This window comes from Hyla sarda, chromosome 6 (assembly GCF_029499605.1).
Source record: "Hyla sarda isolate aHylSar1 chromosome 6, aHylSar1.hap1, whole genome shotgun sequence".
Classification (NCBI taxonomy): domain Eukaryota; kingdom Metazoa; phylum Chordata; class Amphibia; order Anura; family Hylidae; genus Hyla; species Hyla sarda.
The window spans coordinates 220,487,822-220,507,570 of NC_079194.1; the positions used below are offsets into that span (position 1 = coordinate 220,487,822).

The 19,749-nt window shown below is 46.6% G+C and overlaps 1 protein-coding gene across 1 annotated transcript; it reads left to right on the forward strand.

The window, feature by feature from the left end:
• The first annotated feature begins 5,350 nt into the window (after window positions 1–5,350).
• Window positions 5,351–18,848, forward strand: PTPMT1 (protein tyrosine phosphatase mitochondrial 1). The gene is made up of 4 exons (XM_056528416.1): window positions 5,351–5,572; window positions 16,034–16,114; window positions 18,010–18,201; window positions 18,505–18,848. The coding sequence occupies exons 1-4, from the start codon at window positions 5,420–5,422 to the stop codon at window positions 18,646–18,648; spliced, it is 570 nt and encodes a 189-aa protein (XP_056384391.1). The 5' UTR covers window positions 5,351–5,419; the 3' UTR covers window positions 18,649–18,848.
• Window positions 18,849–19,749: the final 901 nt, after the last annotated feature.

A 19,749-nucleotide genomic window follows, 5' to 3' on the forward strand; every position in this document is an offset into this window, starting at 1 on the left:
TGCTCACAAGCAGAAATGGCTGCATTGGGCAGAAAAATACATGAAGACAAACAGTCCTCTTCACTGATGAGTGCTTTACAACCCTGGATGGTCTAGATGGATGGAGTAGTGGATGGATGGTGGACGGCCAACCTGTTCCAACAAGGCTGCGATGTCAGCAAGGTGGTGGTGGAGTCATGTTTTGGGCCGGAATCATGGGAAGAGAGCTGGTTGGCCCCTTTAGGGTCCCCGGAGGTGTGAAGATGACCTCTGCAAAGTATGTGGAGTTTCTGACTGACCACTTTCTTTCCTGATACAGAAGGAAGAACTATGCTTTCTGTAATAAAATAATCTTCATGCATGACAATGCACCATCTCACGCTGCAAAAAATACCTCTGCATCAATGGCTGCTATTTAAAAGGAGAGAAAGTCATGGTGTGGCCTCCATCCTCCCCTGACCTCAATCCTATTGAGAACCTTTGGAGCATCCTCAAGCTAAAGATCTATGAGGGTGGGAGGCAGTTTACAACCAAACAGCAGCTCTGGGAGGCTATTCGGACATCTTGCAAACAAATTTAAGCAGGAACTGTCCAAAAACTCACAAGTTCAATGCATGCAAGACTTGTGAAGCTTCTACCAAATAAAGGGTCCTATGTTAAAATGTAACGCTGTCACACCCCCTTCCCATAGACTTTCGTTGAGGGGGCGGGCATGACGTCACAAGGGGGCGGGCATGACGTCACGAGGGGGCGGCCTCTAACACAGAAGCCCGCACACAGTGTTCGGAGTAATGAACTTCCGGACGCTGCGAGCGGAGCTCCGGAAGGCAGGGCAGTGGAGAACCCCTTTTAATAGTGCAATGATCACGCTTAAGTTTTCGTGAAATAAGTAATGTTTTCATACCTCGTCCAAGGCATTGAACTATTTCACTTTTTTCGGCAGCAGAGAGATCCTTTTTCTTCCCCATATTGCTTGAAACTGGTGGTTGCTCTGCTTAATAATGTGGAACACCCACCTTTAGTAGTTTTTCCTTAAATTGGGCTCACCTGGCAATCTAATTATCACAGGTGTCTGAGATTGTTTTCAGTGATTAAAAGAGCCCTGAGATACAATGCCATCCATGAGTTAAACTTAAAAACAAAGGGGGAAATTTATCAAAAACTTTGCGGAAGAGTAGTGCAGTTGCCCATGGCAACCAATCAGATTGCTTCTTTCATTTTTAAAGAGGTAAAAGGGGCATTCCAGCCTTATACATCTTATCCCCTATACAAAGGTTAGGGGATAAGATGTCTGATCGCAGGGGTCCTGCCGCTGGGACCCCTGCGATCTCGGTAGAGCCCCCGGCATTCTGTGACATGACGAGGGGGCGTGGTTGTGACGTCACGTCTCTGAGACAGCACCCAGCACGGAATGCCGGGGGCTGCACCAAGATCATGGGGGTCCCAGCGGCGGGACTCCTGAGATCAGACATCTTATTCCCTATCCTTTGGATTGGGCTAAGATGTATAAGGCCGGAATACCCCTTTAACTAGTGCTGCTCAGCAGATCACTGCCTTATTCTGCCCAGCATGAGCTGTACCCATGGAATGGTACCCTACAGGCAGTGTAAAATTGCCACAGGGTGAAAAATTGGCATTTCCACGTACTGGAAAAAATGCCAGAAAAAAACGCAAAAATGCTGGAAATAAAATGTTTTTTCCACATGAAAACAGCCAAGTGGAAACTTAGCCTTAGTGTATAATGGTGTCGTAGTGTCAGCACTAGGTTTGTTTGGCTTTTTAAAGGGGTTTGACAGGAATAGAAAAACATGGCTTCTTTCTGAGCCATGCCTGGACTCCTTTAACCCCTAGAGGACGCAGGGCATACAGGTACACCCTGGGCGCATGGGACTTAGTGCACCAGCACGTACCTGTACGGCCTGAGTCTCGCCGTGCAAGAGCTGTGCTCGCATCATAGAACGCGGGTCCGTCTGCTATGAGCAGCCAGAGAGCCGCCGGTATTGGCATACATCAGCGATCATGTCATCTGCGGCTATGCAGCAACTCCGGTGGCTGATCTGATCGCCTCCGGCACGGCCGTGGAGATCAAATCAGCAAAGATGGCAACCTTAACTGCCTTAAAGGGGTACTCTGGTGCTTACACATCTTATTCTCCTGTCTCCGCCGCAATCCACTTCCTGGTTGCCGGTGGTCGGATGAATCAGCCAATCACCAGCTGCAGCGCAGTTCGACTCGGCCGGCGATAGGCTGAGCGGCAGTGTGATGTTTTCGGTCCCGGCCGCAGGTGCCGGTGTAGTGAAGCATTTTGTGTCCTGAAGTGTTTTCACACTGCTGCTCAGCCTATCGCCGGCCGAGTCGGACTGCGCTGCGGCTGGTGATTGGCTGATTCACCCGACCACCGGCAACCAGGAAGTGGATTGCGGCAGAGACCGGAGCCGGTTACCGGAGGCCCCGGGGGAGCGGAGGAAGGTATGTACATCTTTATTTTTTTACTGCCGGCAGTATGGGCCACAATTTTTATATTCTGGAGTTCTCCTTTAAAGGGGTACTCCGGTGCTTACACCGCAGCTGGGGATGCCCAGGATCATACACGCGGCACCCCGTTTGTAATCAGTCCCCGGAGCGTGTTCGCTCCGGGTCTGATTACGGTCGACCGCAGGGCTATCACGCCCCCTCCTGTAGGCTTGCATTGAGGGGCGGAGCGTGACGTCTCATGGGGGCGGGGGCGTGACGTCACACGCCGCCGACCCTGCGGTCGACTGTAATCAGACCCGGAGCGAACACGCTCCGGGGACTGATTACAAACGGGGTGCTACGTGGATGATCCCGGGTGTTCCCAGCTGCGGGACTCCTGCGATCAGGCATCTTATCCCCTATCCTTTGGATAGGGGATAAGATGTGTAAGCAACGGAGAACCCCTTTAAAGGAGAACTCCGGAATATAAAAATTGTGGCCCATACTGCCGGCAGTAAAAAAATAAAGATGTACATACCTTCCTCCGCTCCCCCGGGGCCTCCGGTAACCGGCTCCGGTCTCCACCGCAATCCACTTCCTGGTTGCCGGTGGTCGGATGAATCAGCCAATCACCAGCCGCAGCGCAGTCTGACCCGGTCGGCGATAGGTTGAGCGGCAGTGTGAAAACGCTTCAGGACACAAAATGCTTCACTACACCGGCACCTGCGGCCGGGGCCGAAAATGTCACACTGCCGCTCAGCCTACCGTCGGCCGAGTTGGACTGCGCTGCAGCTGGTGATTGGCTGATTCATCCGACCACCGGCAACCAGGAAGAGGATCGCGGCGGAGACAGGAGACGGTTACCGGAGGCCCCGGGGGAGCGGAGGAAGGTATGTACATCTTTATTTTTTTACTGCCGGCACTATGGGGGACAATTTTTATGTTCTGGAGTTCTCCTTTAGCTGCCTCCTGCTGCCACCATGGGGTCTTCTTCTCTGGTCTGCCGTCGAGCAAACCAGAGAAGTAGATCACAGATAACACTGATCAGTATCTGCAATCTAAAGATTGCAATATATAGTCCCCAGTGGGGACTATGAAAGTGTAAAAAAAGTAAAAATATAACTTTTAATAAAAGTGAATAAGCCCCTTCCCAATAAAAAAAAAAAAATTCTCTTTTCCTATAAAAAAAAAAAAATACATAAAAGTCTGAACTATTAAAATATCATGTAAATGACCTGTATGGTGAACAGCATAAATGTTACAAAATACCAGTCCAAAAATATAGATTTTTAATCACAGCATACATTAGAAAAAAGTTTATAAAAAGTGATAAAAAGAAACAATGGTACAATGGTACCGATAAAAACTACAGATAACAGCGCACAAAATGAGCCCCCATACATCCCTTTATACTGAAAACTAAAAAAGTTATAGGGGGCAGAAGATGACAATTTTAAATATACAGATTTTGTTCAATAAAGTTTGACTTCTTATTAAAGTAGTACAGTAATAGAAAATTTGGTATATTTTTAATCTCTTTAAGCTACAGAATAAAGAGAACATATCATTTTTGCCATAAAGTGCACTGTGTAGAAAGAAAAAACCCAAAAGTTGCAATATTGCTGTTTTCTCTTCAATTCCCCCCACAAATAATACTTTTTTTGGTTTGGCCGTACATTTTATGGTAAAATGAAAGGTGGCATTACAAAGTACAATTGGTCACCCAAACAACAAGCCCTCGTATGGGTCTGTAGGGGAGAAAATAATAAAGTTATGGCTCTTAGAATGTGGGGAGGAAAAAGTGAAAACGCAAAAATGAAAATTTCCTGTGTCCTCAAGGCCAAAATAGTCCTTAAGGGGTTAAAGGGAGCGAAAATAAGTTGCAAACCCCATACTACCTGTGAACAGGTTTGGTTATAGGAAAAAACTTCATCCTGGACAACCCTTTTAAAGGGGTTGTGCGCTGCCCTGCCTTCTGGAGCTCTGCACGCAGCCTCTGGAAGTTCATTACTCCGAACGCTGTGTGCGGGCTTCCATGTTCGTGGCCGCCGGGCGTGACGTCATGCCCGGCCCAACGTGACATAACGCCGTTGGCTGTCCGGGCATGCTGGGAGTTGTAGTTTTGCAACATCTGGAGGTCCGCAGGTTGGAGACCACTGCTCTAAGCAGTGGAAATCCCACTACCGGTGGAGTCCCCTACCCTAGCTGGTGTACTAACATCTGTAAGGCACATCTGCACTGTAGTTGTAAGGCCACCTCGCATATTCACTGTCGCAGACGGATGATCTGGCGAAAGCCCAAACGTGTTTCTCATGTTTCTCATTTAGATTTGCCCCAGCTGTTTAGTTCCCTTTATTACCTGACTTTTCATTGTGTGTATTTACATCTCTTATGACTGTTCACCACCAAGTCACTCCAATTATATATATGTAACTATGTACTCTTTTTGATCACTGTTTTTGTTCTTATATTCATATATTCTGTTTGTCCTTCATTTGTCCTCTTTTCAATGAAAATTCAATACAACATATGTTCAAATTAACAAACGCCATTGATGGGGTGTGTCTGGCATTGCAGCTCTGCCCCAATTCAAGTAGATGCCACTCTGCAATACCAGAAGCAGTCGTTATACAGTGGTGGCACTGTATTTGGAATAATCTGTATTTGGACACATTTTTAAGACTTCTGCTTTAGGTCAGTATATAACAACAGTGTTCTCCAACTAGGATCCCTCCAGCTGTTTCGCAACATCTGAGTACATAAGTACAGGACATGAGTATAACCGCCAATTGAAGAGATTTATGTGTCAAATATTGCAGATTACTCATGTGAGAAAGTAGCCAAATAACACTGCCCCTACACAATATGGCGGCATCCTACTTCCGCTCCCAATGAAAGGCAAAGCCCTCCTTAAGGCGGAAGTGCCAATAACAAACATGGCGACTGCAGTTTTGTCCGGTTGGAACTGACGTGCTCTGCCAGAATCATGGCTTTGCAGTCAGCGGCAACCCGCGTTTTATTTTACCCTACCCTGCTGTATAACGTTATCATGGAGAAACTATCCAGCCGGAAGTGGTATGACAGGATCGATGACACGGTCATCCTTGGAGCGTTGCCCTTTCGTGGAATGAGTGATAGGGTAAATGCGCATGCGCGGTCGATTTCATCCTTTGCTCAAAGTATTAGTAGAACTCGCATTATCGTCAATCGTCAGACACTGTTGTGCTAGTTCCACAGTTGCTGGTGTCCCTTCCATAAATGCTCCATGAACAGGCTCAGTCATAGGCATCCTCCCCCCTTAAGAACCTTAGTCACAGGTGTCATCCCCCCCCCCCATGTCATCCCCATACCCTCAGTCACAGACCTCCTCCTCCCCCATAAGAACCTCAGTCACAGACCTCCTCCCCCATAAGAACCTCAGTCACAGACCCCCTCCCTCCTCCCCCACAAGAACCTCAGTCACAGACCTCCTCCTCCCCCATAAGAACCTCAGTCACAGACCTCCTCCCCCATAAGAACCTCAGTCACAGACCCCCTCCCTCCTCCCCCACAAGAACCTCAGTCACAGACCTCCTCCTCCCCCATAAGAACCTCAGTCACAGACCTCCTCCCCCATAAGAACCTCAGTCACAGACCCCCTCCCTCCTCCCCCACAAGAACCTCAGTCACAGACCTCCTCCTCCCCCATAAGAACCTCAGTCACAGACCTCCTCCCCCATAAGAACCTCAGTCACAGACCCCCCTCCCTCCTCCCCCACAAGAACCTCAGTCACAGACCTCCTCCCCCCTCCCCCACAAGAACCTCAGTCACAGACCTCCTCCCCCCTCCCCCACAAGAACCTCAGTCACAGACCTCCTCCCCCACAAGAACCTCAGTCACAGACCTCCTCCCCCACAAGAACCTCAGTCACAGACCTCCTCCCTCCTCCCCCACAAGAACCTCAGTCACAGACCCCCCTCCCTCCTCCCCCACAAGAACCTCAGTCACAGACCTCCTCCCCCCTCCCCCACAAGAACCTCAGTCACAGACCTCCTCCCCCCTCCCCCACAAGAACCTCAGTCACAGACCTCCTCCCCCACAAGAACCTCAGTCACAGACCTCCTCCCTCCTCCCCCACAAGAACCTCAGTCACAGACCTCCTCCCCCCTCCCCCACAAGAACCTCAGTCACAGACCTCCTCCCCCACAAGAACCTCAGTCACAGACCTCCTCCCCCACAAGAACCTCAGTCACAGACCTCCTCCCCCACAAGAACCTCAGTCACAGACCTCCTCCCCCACAAGAACCTCAGTCACAGACCTCCTCCCTCCTCCCCCACAAGAACCTCAGTCACAGACCTCCTCCCTCCTCCCCCACAAGAACCTCAGTCACAGACCTCCTCCCTCCTCCCCCACAAGAACCTCAGTCACAGACCTCCTCCCCCCCCCCCCCACAAGAACCTCAGTCACAGACCTCCTCCTCCCCCACAAGAACCTCAGTCACAGATCTCCTCCTCCCCCACAAGAACCTCAGTCACAGATCTCCTCCTCCCCCACAAGAACCTCAGTCACAGACCTCCTCCTCCCTCATAAGAACCTCAGTCACAGACCTCCTCCTCCCTCATAAGAACCTCAGTCACAGATCTTCTCCTCCCTCATAAGAACCTCAGTCACAGGCCTCCAACCCCCATAAGAAACTCAGTCACAGACCTCCTCCCCCACAAGAACCTCACTCACAGACCTCCTCAGTCACAGACCTGCTCCCCCACAAGAACCTCAGTCACTGACCTCCTCCCTCATAAGAACCTCAGTCACAGATCTCCTCCTCCCTCATAAGAACCTCAGTCACAGACCTCCTCCTCCCTCATAAGAACCTCAGTCACAGACCTCCTCCTCCCTCATAAGAACCTCAGTCACAGATCTCCTCCTCCCTCATAAGAACCTCAGTCACAGACCTCCTCCTCCCTCATAAGATCCTCAGTCACAGACCTCCTCCTCCCTCATAAGATCCTCAGTCACAGACCTTCTCCTCCCTCATAAGAACCTCAGTCACAGGCCTCCAACCCCCATAAGAACCTCAGTCACAGACCTCCTCCCCCACAAGAACCTCACTCACAGACCTCCTCAGTCACAGACCTGCTCCCCCACAAGAACCTCAGTCCTGACCTCCTCCCTCATAAGAACCTCAGTCACAGATCTCCTCCTCCCTCATAAGAACCTCAGTCACAGATCTCCTCCTCCCTCATAAGAACCTCAGTCACAGATCTCCTCCTCCCTCATAAGAACCTCAGTCACAGATCTCCTCCTCCCTCATAAGAACCTCAGTCACAGATCTCCTCCTCCCTCATAAGATCCTCAGTCACAGATCTCCTCCTCCCTCATAAGATCCTCAGTCACAGATCTCCTCCTCCCTCATAAGATCCTCAGTCACAGACCTCCTCCTCCCTCATAAGAACCTCAGTCACAGATCTTCTCCTCCCTCATAAGAACCTCAGTCACAGGCCTCCAACCCCCATAAGAACCTCAGTCACAGACCTCCTCCCCCACAAGAACCTCACTCACAGACCTCCTCAGTCACAGACCTGCTCCCCCACAAGAACCTCAGTCCTGACCTCCTCCCTCATAAGAACCTCAGTCACAGATCTCCTCCTCCCTCATAAGAACCTCAGTCACAGATCTCCTCCCCCCTCATAAGAACCTCAGTCACAGATCTCCTCCTCCCTCATAAGAACCTCAGTCACAGATCTCCTCCTCCCTCATAAGATCCTCAGTCACAGATCTCCTCCTCCCTCATAAGATCCTCAGTCACAGACCTCCTCCTCCCTCATAAGATCCTCAGTCACAGACCTTCTCCTCCCTCATAAGAACCTCAGTCACAGGCCTCCAACCCCCATAAGAACCTCAGTCACTGACCTCTTCCCCCACAAGAACCTCAGTCACAGACCTCCTCCTCCATAAGAGCCCCACTGATGTGCCACCTCATAAGTTTCACAGTTGCTAGTGTCCTCTCCCCCATAAATGCCATAAGTTGCCAATGTCACCCCTATGAACGCCTCAGTCACAGATTCCCCTGCTTCGAAAATGCTGCATGCACAGGTGTCCTCCCTCCATAATTGTCTCAGTCATGGGCATCATTACCATAGGTGCCTTAGTCGCCAATGTCACCCCTATAAGTGGTAAGTGCCTCATGCATGGGTGTCTTTCCCCATATGTGTCTCATGCACAGGGGTCCTCCCCATATCAGCCTTTGCTGTGCCTCTGGTGTGCCACTTCCCATTTACATGGCAGTATGTTAGCTCCATTTGGTAAATAGAGCTCCCATAAATTTCTGCTGTAACTGAATTTGCCTCCAAATTTATATACAGTTTGGGGGTATTCATGAAAAGTGGTGTAGGTGCACATCCAAATTTATCACGGTGCTGATCACATTTCTTACTTCAGTACTCCACTGATTGATGCTTTCTGTGCGACTTTTCAACACGCGTGACAAATGTGCAAATTTTAAAGGGGTACTCCGCTGCTCAGTGTTTGGAACAAACTGTTCCGAACGCTGGAGCTGGCGCCGGGAGATCGTGACGTAATAGCCCCACCTCATCATGATGTCACGCCCCGCCCCTTCGATCTAAGTAATAGACTTGCATTGAGGGGGCGGGGCTATGACGTCATGAGCTCCCGGCGCCGACTCCAGCAGTTTGTTCCAAATGCTGAGCAGCAGAGTACCCCTTTAATGCTGTCCACTAGGGCTGCAACAAATGTTTAATTGCACAATCGATTCATTGCTGATAAATTAGGGTGCATTAACACCATGGTTTGTTAACTCCTTAAGGACCCTTGACGTACACGTACGTCATGACACCCTGGTACTTAAGGACCCATGACGTACGCATACGTCATGGAGAATTCCGGCCCCCGCCGCGCATCAGACCCCCCCCCCCCATGTCGGTGATCGCGGCAAATCGCAAGTGAATTCACACTTGCGATTTGCGTGATTACGGGTCTATAGTGACCCGGAATAGAAGGGGGATCGCTGTTGTCTAAGACACCCACGATCCCCCTGAAGGCATAGGAGTGAGCTGGCACGGGTCTAGACGCGACCACCAATATCAGATCGGGGGCGAACTTTCGTTTTCCCCATCCTGCCCACCCAATAGGCGGGGCAGGACGGGGAAACGATGGGGACCGGCGCCGAAGATCCACTTACCGATCCGGGTGGGCAATGGAGATCGGCGGGCGGTGATGACGTGCGGCTGGATCCGACGGAAGCCGGTGAGTTGCCTAGCAACATCTGGAGGGTACAGTTTGAGACCATTATACAGTGGTCTCTAACTGTAGCCCTCCAGGTGTTGCAAAACTACAACTCCCAGCATGCCCAGACAGCTGTTTGGGCATGCTGGGAGTTGTAGTTTTGCAACAGCTGGAGGGCTATAGTTTGAGACCACTATATAGTGGTCCCTAAACTGTAGCCCTCCAGATCTTGCAAAACTACAACTCCTAGCATGCCCAAACAACTGTTTGCTGTCAGGGCATGCTGGAATTTGTAGTTTTGCAACAGCTGGAGGACCACAATTTGGAGATCACCTTGCAGTGTTCTCTAAAACTGTAGCCCTCCAGATGTTGCAAAACTGCAAATCCCAGCATGCCCAGACAGCAAACAGCTGTCTCGGCATGCTGGGAGTTGTAATTGCGTACCTCCAGCTGTTGCATAACTACATCTCCCAGCATGCCCTTCAGCGATCAGTACAATGCTGGGAGTTGTAGTTTTGCAACAGCTGGAGGCACACTGGTTGGAAAATACTGTTTGGGAATCACTGGCGTAGAATACCCCTATGTCCACCCCTATGCAATCCCTAATTTAGTCCTCAAATGCGCATGGCTCTCTCTCACTTCGGAGCCCTGTTGTATTTCAAGGAAACAGTTTAGGGCCACATATGGGGTATTTCCGTACTCGGGAGAAATTGCACTACAAATCTTGGGGGCTTTTTCTCCTTTTACCCCTTATGAAAAGGAAAAGTTGGGGCTACAGCAGCCTGTTAGTGTAAAAAAATTTACACAAACATGCTGGTGTTGCCCCATACTTTTTATTTTCACAAGCGTTAAAAGGAAAAAAAAAAAAAAACACAAAATTTGTAACGCAATTTCTCCTGAGTACGGAAATATCCCATATGTGGGCGTAAAATGCTCTGCGGGCGCACAACAATGCTCAGGAGTGAGAGAGCACTATGTACATTTGAGATCTAAATTGGTGATTTGCACAGGGGTGGCCGATTTTACAGTGGTTCTGACATAAACGCAAAAAAATAAATACCCACATGTGACCCCATTTTGGAAACTACACCCCTCACGTAATGTAATAAGGGGTACAGTGAGCATTTATGCCCCACAGGGGTCTGGCAGATGTTTGGAACAGTCGTCCGTGAAAATGAAAAATGTAATTTTTCATTTGCACAGCCCACTGTTCCAAAGACTGTCAAACGCCAGTGGGGTGTAAATACTCACTGCACCCCTTATTAAATTCTGTGAGGGGTGTAGTTTCCAAAATGGGGTCACATGTGGGGGGGGGTCCACTGTTCTGGCACCACGGGGGGCTTTGTAAACGCACATGGCCCCTGACTTCCATTCCAAACAATTTTTTTCCCAAAAGCTCAATGGCGCTCCTTCTCTTCTGAGCATTGTAGTTTGCCCGCAAAGCATTTTACGTCCTAACATGGGGTATTTCCATACTCAGAAGAGATGGGGTTACAAATTTTGGGGGTCATTTTGTCCTATTATCCCTTGTAAAAATGTTACATTTGAGGGAAAACAGCATTTTAGTGAAAAAAATATAATAATTTTCACATCCAACTTTAACGAAAAGTCGTCAAACACCTGTGGGGTGTTAAGGCTCACTGGACCCCTTGTTACGTGCCTTGAGGGGTGTAGTTTCCAAAATAGTATGCCATGTGTTTTTTTTTTTTGCTGTTCTGGCACCATATGGGCTTCCTAAATGCGTCATGCCCCCCAAAAACCATTTCAGAAAAACTTACTCTCCAAAATCCCACTGTCGCTCCTTCCCTTTTGAGCCCTCTACTGCGCCCGCCGAACACTTGACATACACATATGAGGTATTTCCTTACTCGAGAGAAATTGGGTTACACATTTTAGGAAGATTTCTCTCCTTTTACCCCTTGTAAAAATTCAATAACTGGGTCTACAAGAACATGCGGGTGTAAAAAATGAAGATTTTGAATTTTCTCCTTCAATTTGCTGCTATTCCTGTGAAACACCTAAAGGGTTAACAAACCTTTTGAATGTCATTTTGAATACTTTGAGAGGTGCAGTTTTTATAATGGGGTCATGTGTGGGGTATTTCTAATAAGAAGGCCCTTCAAATCCACTTCAAACCTGAACTGGTCCCTGAAAAATTTTGATTTTGAAAATTTTGTGAAAATTGGAAAATTGCTGCTATACTTTGAAGCCCTCTGATGTCTTCCAAAAGTAAAAACATGTCAACTTTATGATGCAAACATAAAGTAGACATATTGTATATGTGAATCAATATATAATTTATTTGGAATATTCATTTTCCTTATAAGTAGAGAGCTTCAAAGTTAAAAAAATGCAAAATTTTAAATTTTTTCATAACATTTTGGAATTTTTCACCAAGAAATGATACAAGTATCGACAAAATTTTACCACTAACATAAAGTAGAATATGTCACGAAAAAACATTCTCGGAATCAGAATGAAATGTAAAAGCATCCCAGAGTTATTAATGCTTGAAGTGACAGTGGTCAGATGTTCCAAAAATGGCCGTGTCCTACAGTGAAAATTGTCTGGGTCCTTAAGGGGTTAATATGGTATGGTTTTGTGACGGTACTTAAAACCGTGGTATACTCCAGTTTTAAGTCTGGTCACAAAACCGGATACAGGGCAAAAATGAGCCGACCGGATTCACTATCTGACTCTAGTTGGCTCATTCAAATGAATGAGATGTGGGCCGGATGCAGGCACTTCCTGTGGTATGTGGTATGAATGCACTCTTAATTGGGGAAAAAATGACAAAAATTTGTTTTTTGGGGCTTTACTTGAACAGTTTAATATGTGCAGTCTTTTTATGTTACTCCCCCTCCCCCCCCCCCCCCCCCTCGTTCCCCTATTATTACTTGGAGTTTCTTCTAATCAGGGCACCTCCAGCAGTTGCAAAACTACAACCACCAGCATGCCGGGACAGCCTTTGGCTCTCCACTCCATTGTTGGCGTACATGTCACAAAACAAAAAAGCTTGTTAAAAAAAAACAGAAGCAGAATGACCCTGTGTGATCATTTGTACCTGAAGAGTCTACTATTTTGCTGGACCTACTCAGGAATGGGGGTGTGAGCTTACTCAGGAATGGGGGTGTGAGCTTACTCAGGAATGGGGTGTGAGCTTACTCAGGAATGGGGGTGTGAGCTTACTCAGGAATGGGGGTGTGAGCTTACTCAGGAATGGGGGTGTGAGCTTACTCAGGAATGGGGGTGTGAGCTTACTCAGGAATGGGGGTGTGAGCTTACTCAGGAATGGGGGTGTGAGCTTACTCAGGAATGGGGGTGTGAGCTTGCTCAGGAATGGGGGTGTGAGCTTGCTCAGGAATGGGGGTGTGAGCTTACTCAGGAATGGGGGTGTGAGCTTACTCAGGAATGGGGGTGTGAGCTTGCTCAGGAATGGGGGTGTGAGCTTGCTCAGGAATGGGGGTGTGAGCTTGCTCAGGAATGGGGGTGTGAGCTTGCTCAGGAATGGGGGTGTGAGCTTGCTCAGGAATGGGGGTGTGAGCTTACTCAGGAATGGGGGTGTGAGCTTACTCAGGAATGGGGGTGTGAGCTTACTCAGGAATGGGGGTGTGAGCTTACTCAGGAATGGGGGTGTGAGCTTACTCAGGAATGGGGGTGTGAGCTTACTCAGGAATGGGGGTGTGAGCTTGCTCAGGAATGGGGGTGTGAGCTTACTCAGGAATGGGGGTGTGAGCTTACTCAGGAATGGGGGTGTGAGCTTACTCAGGAATGGGGGTGTGAGCTTGCTCAGGAATGGGGGTGTGAGCTTGCTCAGGAATGGGGGTGTGAGCTTGCTCAGGAATGGGGGTGTGAGCTTACTCAGGAATGGGGGTGTGAGCTTACTCAGGAATGGGGGTGTGAGCTTACTCAGGAATGGGGGTGTGAGCTTACTCAGGAATGGGGGTGTGAGCTTGCGCTTGCACAGTTCCAGTACCAGCTGACAATGGGTGATGTGAGTCCAGCTTTCTAATGTGTCCACAATGACACAACACCAGACTTTTTTTGCAGCAGCAGTTATTTGCTCAAAAAAACTTTATAAATACTTAAAAAAACTTGAACTTGTTGTTTGTTTTGCTTAATTGTGCACCTACCTTGACAATTTTGCTCAGAAACTTAAAAAGGGGGCATGTTGGGAGATTTATCAAAACCTGTACAGAGGAAAAATTTCCCAGTTGCCCATAGAAACCAATCAGATTGCTTCTTTAATTTTTAAATCACTGAGAGCTGTGAATGGGGAGGGCACACTGGCGTAATAGACTGGTAATAGACACGAGACTAGATGACGATAGCTTAACCCCTTAATGACGCAGGACGTATATTTACATCCGCGCCGCGATCCCGCATCATATCGCGTCGGCCCCGGCGCTAATCAACGGCCGGGACCCGCGGCTAATACCACACATCGCCGATCGCTGCGATTTGCGGTATTAACCCTTTAGAAGCGGCGGTCAAAGCTGACCGCCGCTTCTAAAGTGAAACTGAAAGTGACCCGGCTGCTCAGTCGGGCTGTTCGGGACCGCCGCGGTGAAATCGCGGCGTCCCGAACAGCTGATCGGACACCGGGAGGGCCCTTACCTGCCTCCCCGGTGTCCGATCGGCGAATGACTGCTCCGTGCCTGAGATCCAGGCAGGAGCAGTCAAGCGCCAATAATGCTGATCACAGGCGTGTTAATACACGCCAGTGATCAGCATAGAAGATCAGTGTGTGCAGTGTTATAGGTCCCTATGGGACCTATAACACTGCAAAAAAAAAGTAAAAAAAAAGTGTTAATAAAGGTCATTTAACCCCTTCCCTAATAAAAGTTTGAATCACCCCCCTTTTCCCATAAAAAAAATAAGTGTAAAAAAAAAAAATAAATAAACATATGTGGTATCGCCGCGTGCGTAAATGTCCGAACTATAAAAATATATCATTAATTAAACCGCACGGTCAATGGCGTACGCGCAAAAAAATTCCAAAGTCCAAAAAAGCATATTTTGGTCACTTTTTATACCATTAAAAAATGAATAAAAAGTGATCAAAAAGTCCGATCAAAACAAAAATCATACCGATAAAAACTTCAGATCACGGCGCAAAAAATGAGTCCTCATACCGCCCCGTACGTGGAAAAATAAAAAAGTTATAGGGGTCAGAAGAGGACATTTATAAACGTATACATTTTCCTGCATGTAGTTATGATTTTTTCCAGAAGTGCGACAAAATCAAACCTATATAAGTAGGGGATCATTTTAACCGTATGGACCTACAGAATAATGATAAGGTGTAATTTTTACCGAAATATGCACTGCGTAGAAACGGAAGCCCCCAAAAGTTACAAAGTGGCGTTTTTTTTTCTCGATTTTGTCGCACAATGATTTTTTTTTACGTTTCGCTGTGCATTTTTGGGTAAAATGACTAATGTCACTGGAAAGTAGAATTGGCGACGCAAAAAATAAGCCATAATATGGATTTTTAGGTGGAAAATTGAAAGGGTTATGATTTTTAAAAGGTAAGGAGGAAAAAACGAAAGTGCAAAAACGGAAAAACCCTGAGTCCTTAAGGGGTTAAGCAATCGAGCAGGGATGAACGGGTCCTCGTAGATATGACAGCCTGCGGGGTGCATACAAAGCTGAACAGTATCATATAGAAACAAGGAAAGAAACGCAGTACGCACTCACCGCTACCGTGGCTGTATCCAATCCGGGGGTCCGGGGTTCAAGGTCTCACTTGCTGCATGCGAGAACGCTCGGAGGCAACGCCGACCGTGTCGTACGTCAGATGCGTACTTCTTCCGGCCTCCAAGAAGTACGGAAGAAGTACGCATCTGACGTACAAAACGGTCGGCGTTGCCTCCGAGCGTTCTCGCATGCAGCTCGTGAGACCTTGAGCCCCGGACCCTTGGATTGGATACAGCCACGGTAGCGTTGAGTGCGTACTGCGTTTCTTTCCTTGTTTCTTTAATTTTTAAAAAGGCCTCTGAAAAGGGAAAAAAGCGATCTGATTGGTTGCTATGGGCAACTTGTCAACTCTTTCTCTGTGCAGGTTTTGATAAATCTCCCGCATCAACTTTAAACTTGTGTTTTGCATTGTGATGTGATTGGTGCAGTTTGGCGCACGTAGGTGCACAGAGTCACATGTGAGTAAATCTTAGTAAATCTGGGCCAATGTGCGCAGTGATAGCTGTTTTTCCATTGAGTTTGCTTAAACTTGGTAACAGGAAGACAGCCATTTTTTGCATGTCTTTTGAGCCGTAAGATGGCCCAAAAAAAATGCCTATCTTTATGACAAGATGGTTAAAAAAAAAAAAAAACGATGTGTGAACTTAAATTTGAGCTCATGCCAATGTCTCTTACAGCTGATTAAAGAAGAGAATGTCCATGGAGTCATCACTATGAATGAAGAATATGAAACAAGACTGCTGTGCCACTCATCTCAGGTGGGGCGTCCTACTTCATTTTCCATGGATTTTACTATAGAAAATCTGATCTGTTTGCCAGCATGGAGGACTTTCTATAATATCAGATGCCGGAGCAAAAGAATTCACAGTATATATTTTTGTGTGGGGATTGGCAGAGTTAAAGGAAAACGGTCACCCGTTCACCTGCACTGTAACCTTATACACTAGGTTATAGTGCGGGTGAACAGGACTGCTATACCTACCTGCAGTCCGGAGCCCCGATCCTCCAAAGGTCCCCCTCTTCCAGTGTTGACTTGCGCTTTGAGGCGGGCCCGCCGGCTAGATTTAAATATTTATAAGCGCCGGTCACGTGAGCGCTCAGTAGGCAGGAGCGCTCACGTGACCAGCACTTATGAATATTTAAATCCAGCCAGCAGGCCCGCCTCAAAGCGCAAGTCAATACTGGAAGAGGGGGACCTTTGGAGGATCGGGGCTTCGAACTGCAGGTAGGTATAGCAGTCCAAGACCCTGCATTGGTCTCCTGTTCACCCTCACTATAACCCGATGTATCGGTTTATAGTGCGGGTGAACGGGTGACAGTTTTCCTTTAAAGGGATATTTCAGGGAAAAACTTTTTTTTATATCAACTGGCTCCAGAAAGTTAAACAGATTTGTAAATTACTTCTATTAACAAATTTTAATCCTTCCAGTAGTTATCAGCTGCTGAAGTTGAATTGTTCTTTTCTGTCTGACAACAGAGCTCTCTGCTGACACCTCTGTTTGTCTCAGGAACTGTCCAGAATAGGAGAAAATGCCCATAGCAAACCTCTAATGCTTTGGACAGTTCCTGAGACAAGCAGAGGTGTCAGCAAAGAGCTCTGTTGTCAGACAGAAAAGAACAACTCAACTTCAGCAGCTGATAACTACTGGAAGGATTAACATTTGTTAATAGAAGTAATTTACAAATCTGTTTAACTTTCTGAAGCCAGTTGATATAAAAAAAAGTTTTTTCCTGAAATATCCCTTTATTTTAAAGAGGTTATCCAGGATAAAGAAAATGAGATGCAATACTACACACAAACTGAGGACAAGAGTGGTGCTGCTTTATAGAAAACAGCAGCTATTTTTTAATCCTAGAAAACCCTTTCATGTTAACTGTTAGTGTAAATGAAAGATTTAAAGAAAGGGTCCTGCTCCAATTAGTCAAAGGGGAGGAATGATGCAAGAGTGACTTTCACACTAGTCAGACCACACATGGAATACTGTGTACAGTACTGGGCACCAGTGTACAAGAAAGATATAGTGGAGCTGGAGAGGGTTCAAAGACGGGCAACCAGGGTAATACGGGGAATGGGAGGACTACAGTACCCAGAAAGATTATCAGAATTAGGGTTATTTGGGACGACCTAATTAATATGTATATCAGGGGACAGTACAGAGATCTCTCCCATTATCTATTTATACCCAGGACTGTATCTATAACAAGGGGGCATCCTCTACATCTAGAGGAAAGAAGGTTTCTACACCAGCACAGATCAGGGTTCTTTACTGTAAAAGCATGACTCTTCTGAAAGTGGTCATGGTAAAAGAGTTCAAAAGGGGTCTGGATGCATTTTTGGAGAATAATAACATTACTGGTTATGTATACTAGATTTATAGGGACAGAACTTTGATCCAGGGATTTATTCTGAGGCCATATTTGGAGTCGGGAAGGAATTTTTTACCCGTAGTATAAGTTTTTTTTTTGCTTTCCTCTGAATCAACTCAGTTGGGACACAATGTTACACTGGATACTGTATTACATGGTCATCCACTCATTTTTACTCCTTGTGTTACAAGGTCACTAACTCATTTCTATCCCTTGTATTACATTTGCCTATTAATTTTCTCTCCATGAAATACATAGCTGCTTATTCTTTTTTTCTTCTTTACAGGAGTGGAACAATTTAGGTGTGGAGCAGCTGAGACTTAGCACTGTTGACTTCACAGGGGTGCCCACCCTTGAGCACTTACAGCAAGGGGTTGAGTTTGTTCACAAGCATCGGAAAATGGGCAATAGTGTTTACATCCACTGTAAGGCTGGTCGCTCCCGAAGTGCGACAATGGTAGCTGCCTATTTAATAGAGGTAACATCTAAAAGGAATCACTACAACCCTCATTCACGCTGTAGGGCCCTCATGGTGCTCTTCATTACCATTTACTTACTGAGGTTGCTTACAGTTGATATGAACATCAATGGTAAAATAAATGTACAAAATTCTCTTTATTCTCTGAATACATATTTTCTCCAGAAAAGCATTGTATATCAATCATAATACAAAATATTACTAGCATTACTTTTAAAATTACGTATAAGAATCAAGCTATATTCAACATGCATTTTGACAAAATGGGGATGTATAATAGAACAAACATTTTTCTTCTTGTAGAGACACAAATGGAAACCCGAGGTTGCCAGTGCTTTTATAGCAGAAATCCGCCCACATATCCTGATCCACAACAGACAGCGCCAAATGCTGGAGAAATTCTATCATTTAGTGACTAACTTAGATGCTCCAGGAAATGGAGGATGAAATGAAGCAACATTTAATCAGTCTGGTTAACCCTTAAATCTCCAAGGCTAACTCGTTCAGGCCCAAGGTGGTCTGCTGCTGTTTTATCGCCACCTGATGATGAGGGGCCTGGTCTGTTCAGACCAATGTATGATTTACTCTTTATTAGAGGCTCTTCTCTAAATAAAACGGAATATGGGCCTATCTGTATGTTTCTATTACTTGTATTATTTACTTCTCAAAATCTAAATTATAATCTGGGCTGCTTTATCTCTCACTTTATTGTATGATTGGCAACGGTGTACACCCACTGTGTAAATACATGGTGACTGACCAAAACCACTCTGTAAGATCCTGCCACAGCCATGTGAATAGAGTTTTAGTCAGGTAGTATATTTGACTTGACGTTGTTATGTGCAACACATTCCTGGTACATTTTCATGCATGTATCACATGGCAGATCTTACGAATATGTATATATGACCCCCCCTAATTATCAAGGGCATCACCTTTGGTATTCAGTGGCATAGCTATAGGGTGAAGAGGGTACAAAACCACTCCAATGCTATGGGGCAAGAGGCTGAAAGTAAAATATCATGTATTATGAATGAATATTAGGATTTTATATAATATGATAACTGCACATTAATAGTGGTTATAAATAATAGAGATGCACTGCCTCTCCTGACCTGTCTCTTTTAGTACACACACGTTTTCCCCATAAAATACCAATTTCTTCTGTTAGAGCCATTCCAGTCAGCCAGCAAAGTGTATATTTCCTAGCCCTGCTAATGCTAGGCATCCCCACACCAAGGCCACATTTCTTATACCTAGGTCTACAATCAAGTCACTGGGAGAGATTTATCAAAACTTGTGCAGAGAAAGAGTGGTGCAGTTGCCCATAGCAACCAATCAGATTGCTTCTTTAATTTTTAAAGAAGCCTTTGAAAAATGAAACAAGCCATCTGAACTTTTTCTTTGCCATAGAAGAGAATGCTGAACAAGGGCCTCTCTGAATCACACTGATTTCTTCATCGGCCTACAGTTGGGTCAGTGCTGCCTGTGTGCAACGTCAGGAAGACTTCCCTGGGTGTGCTTTCCGGGTGTCATGTCACAAAAGCC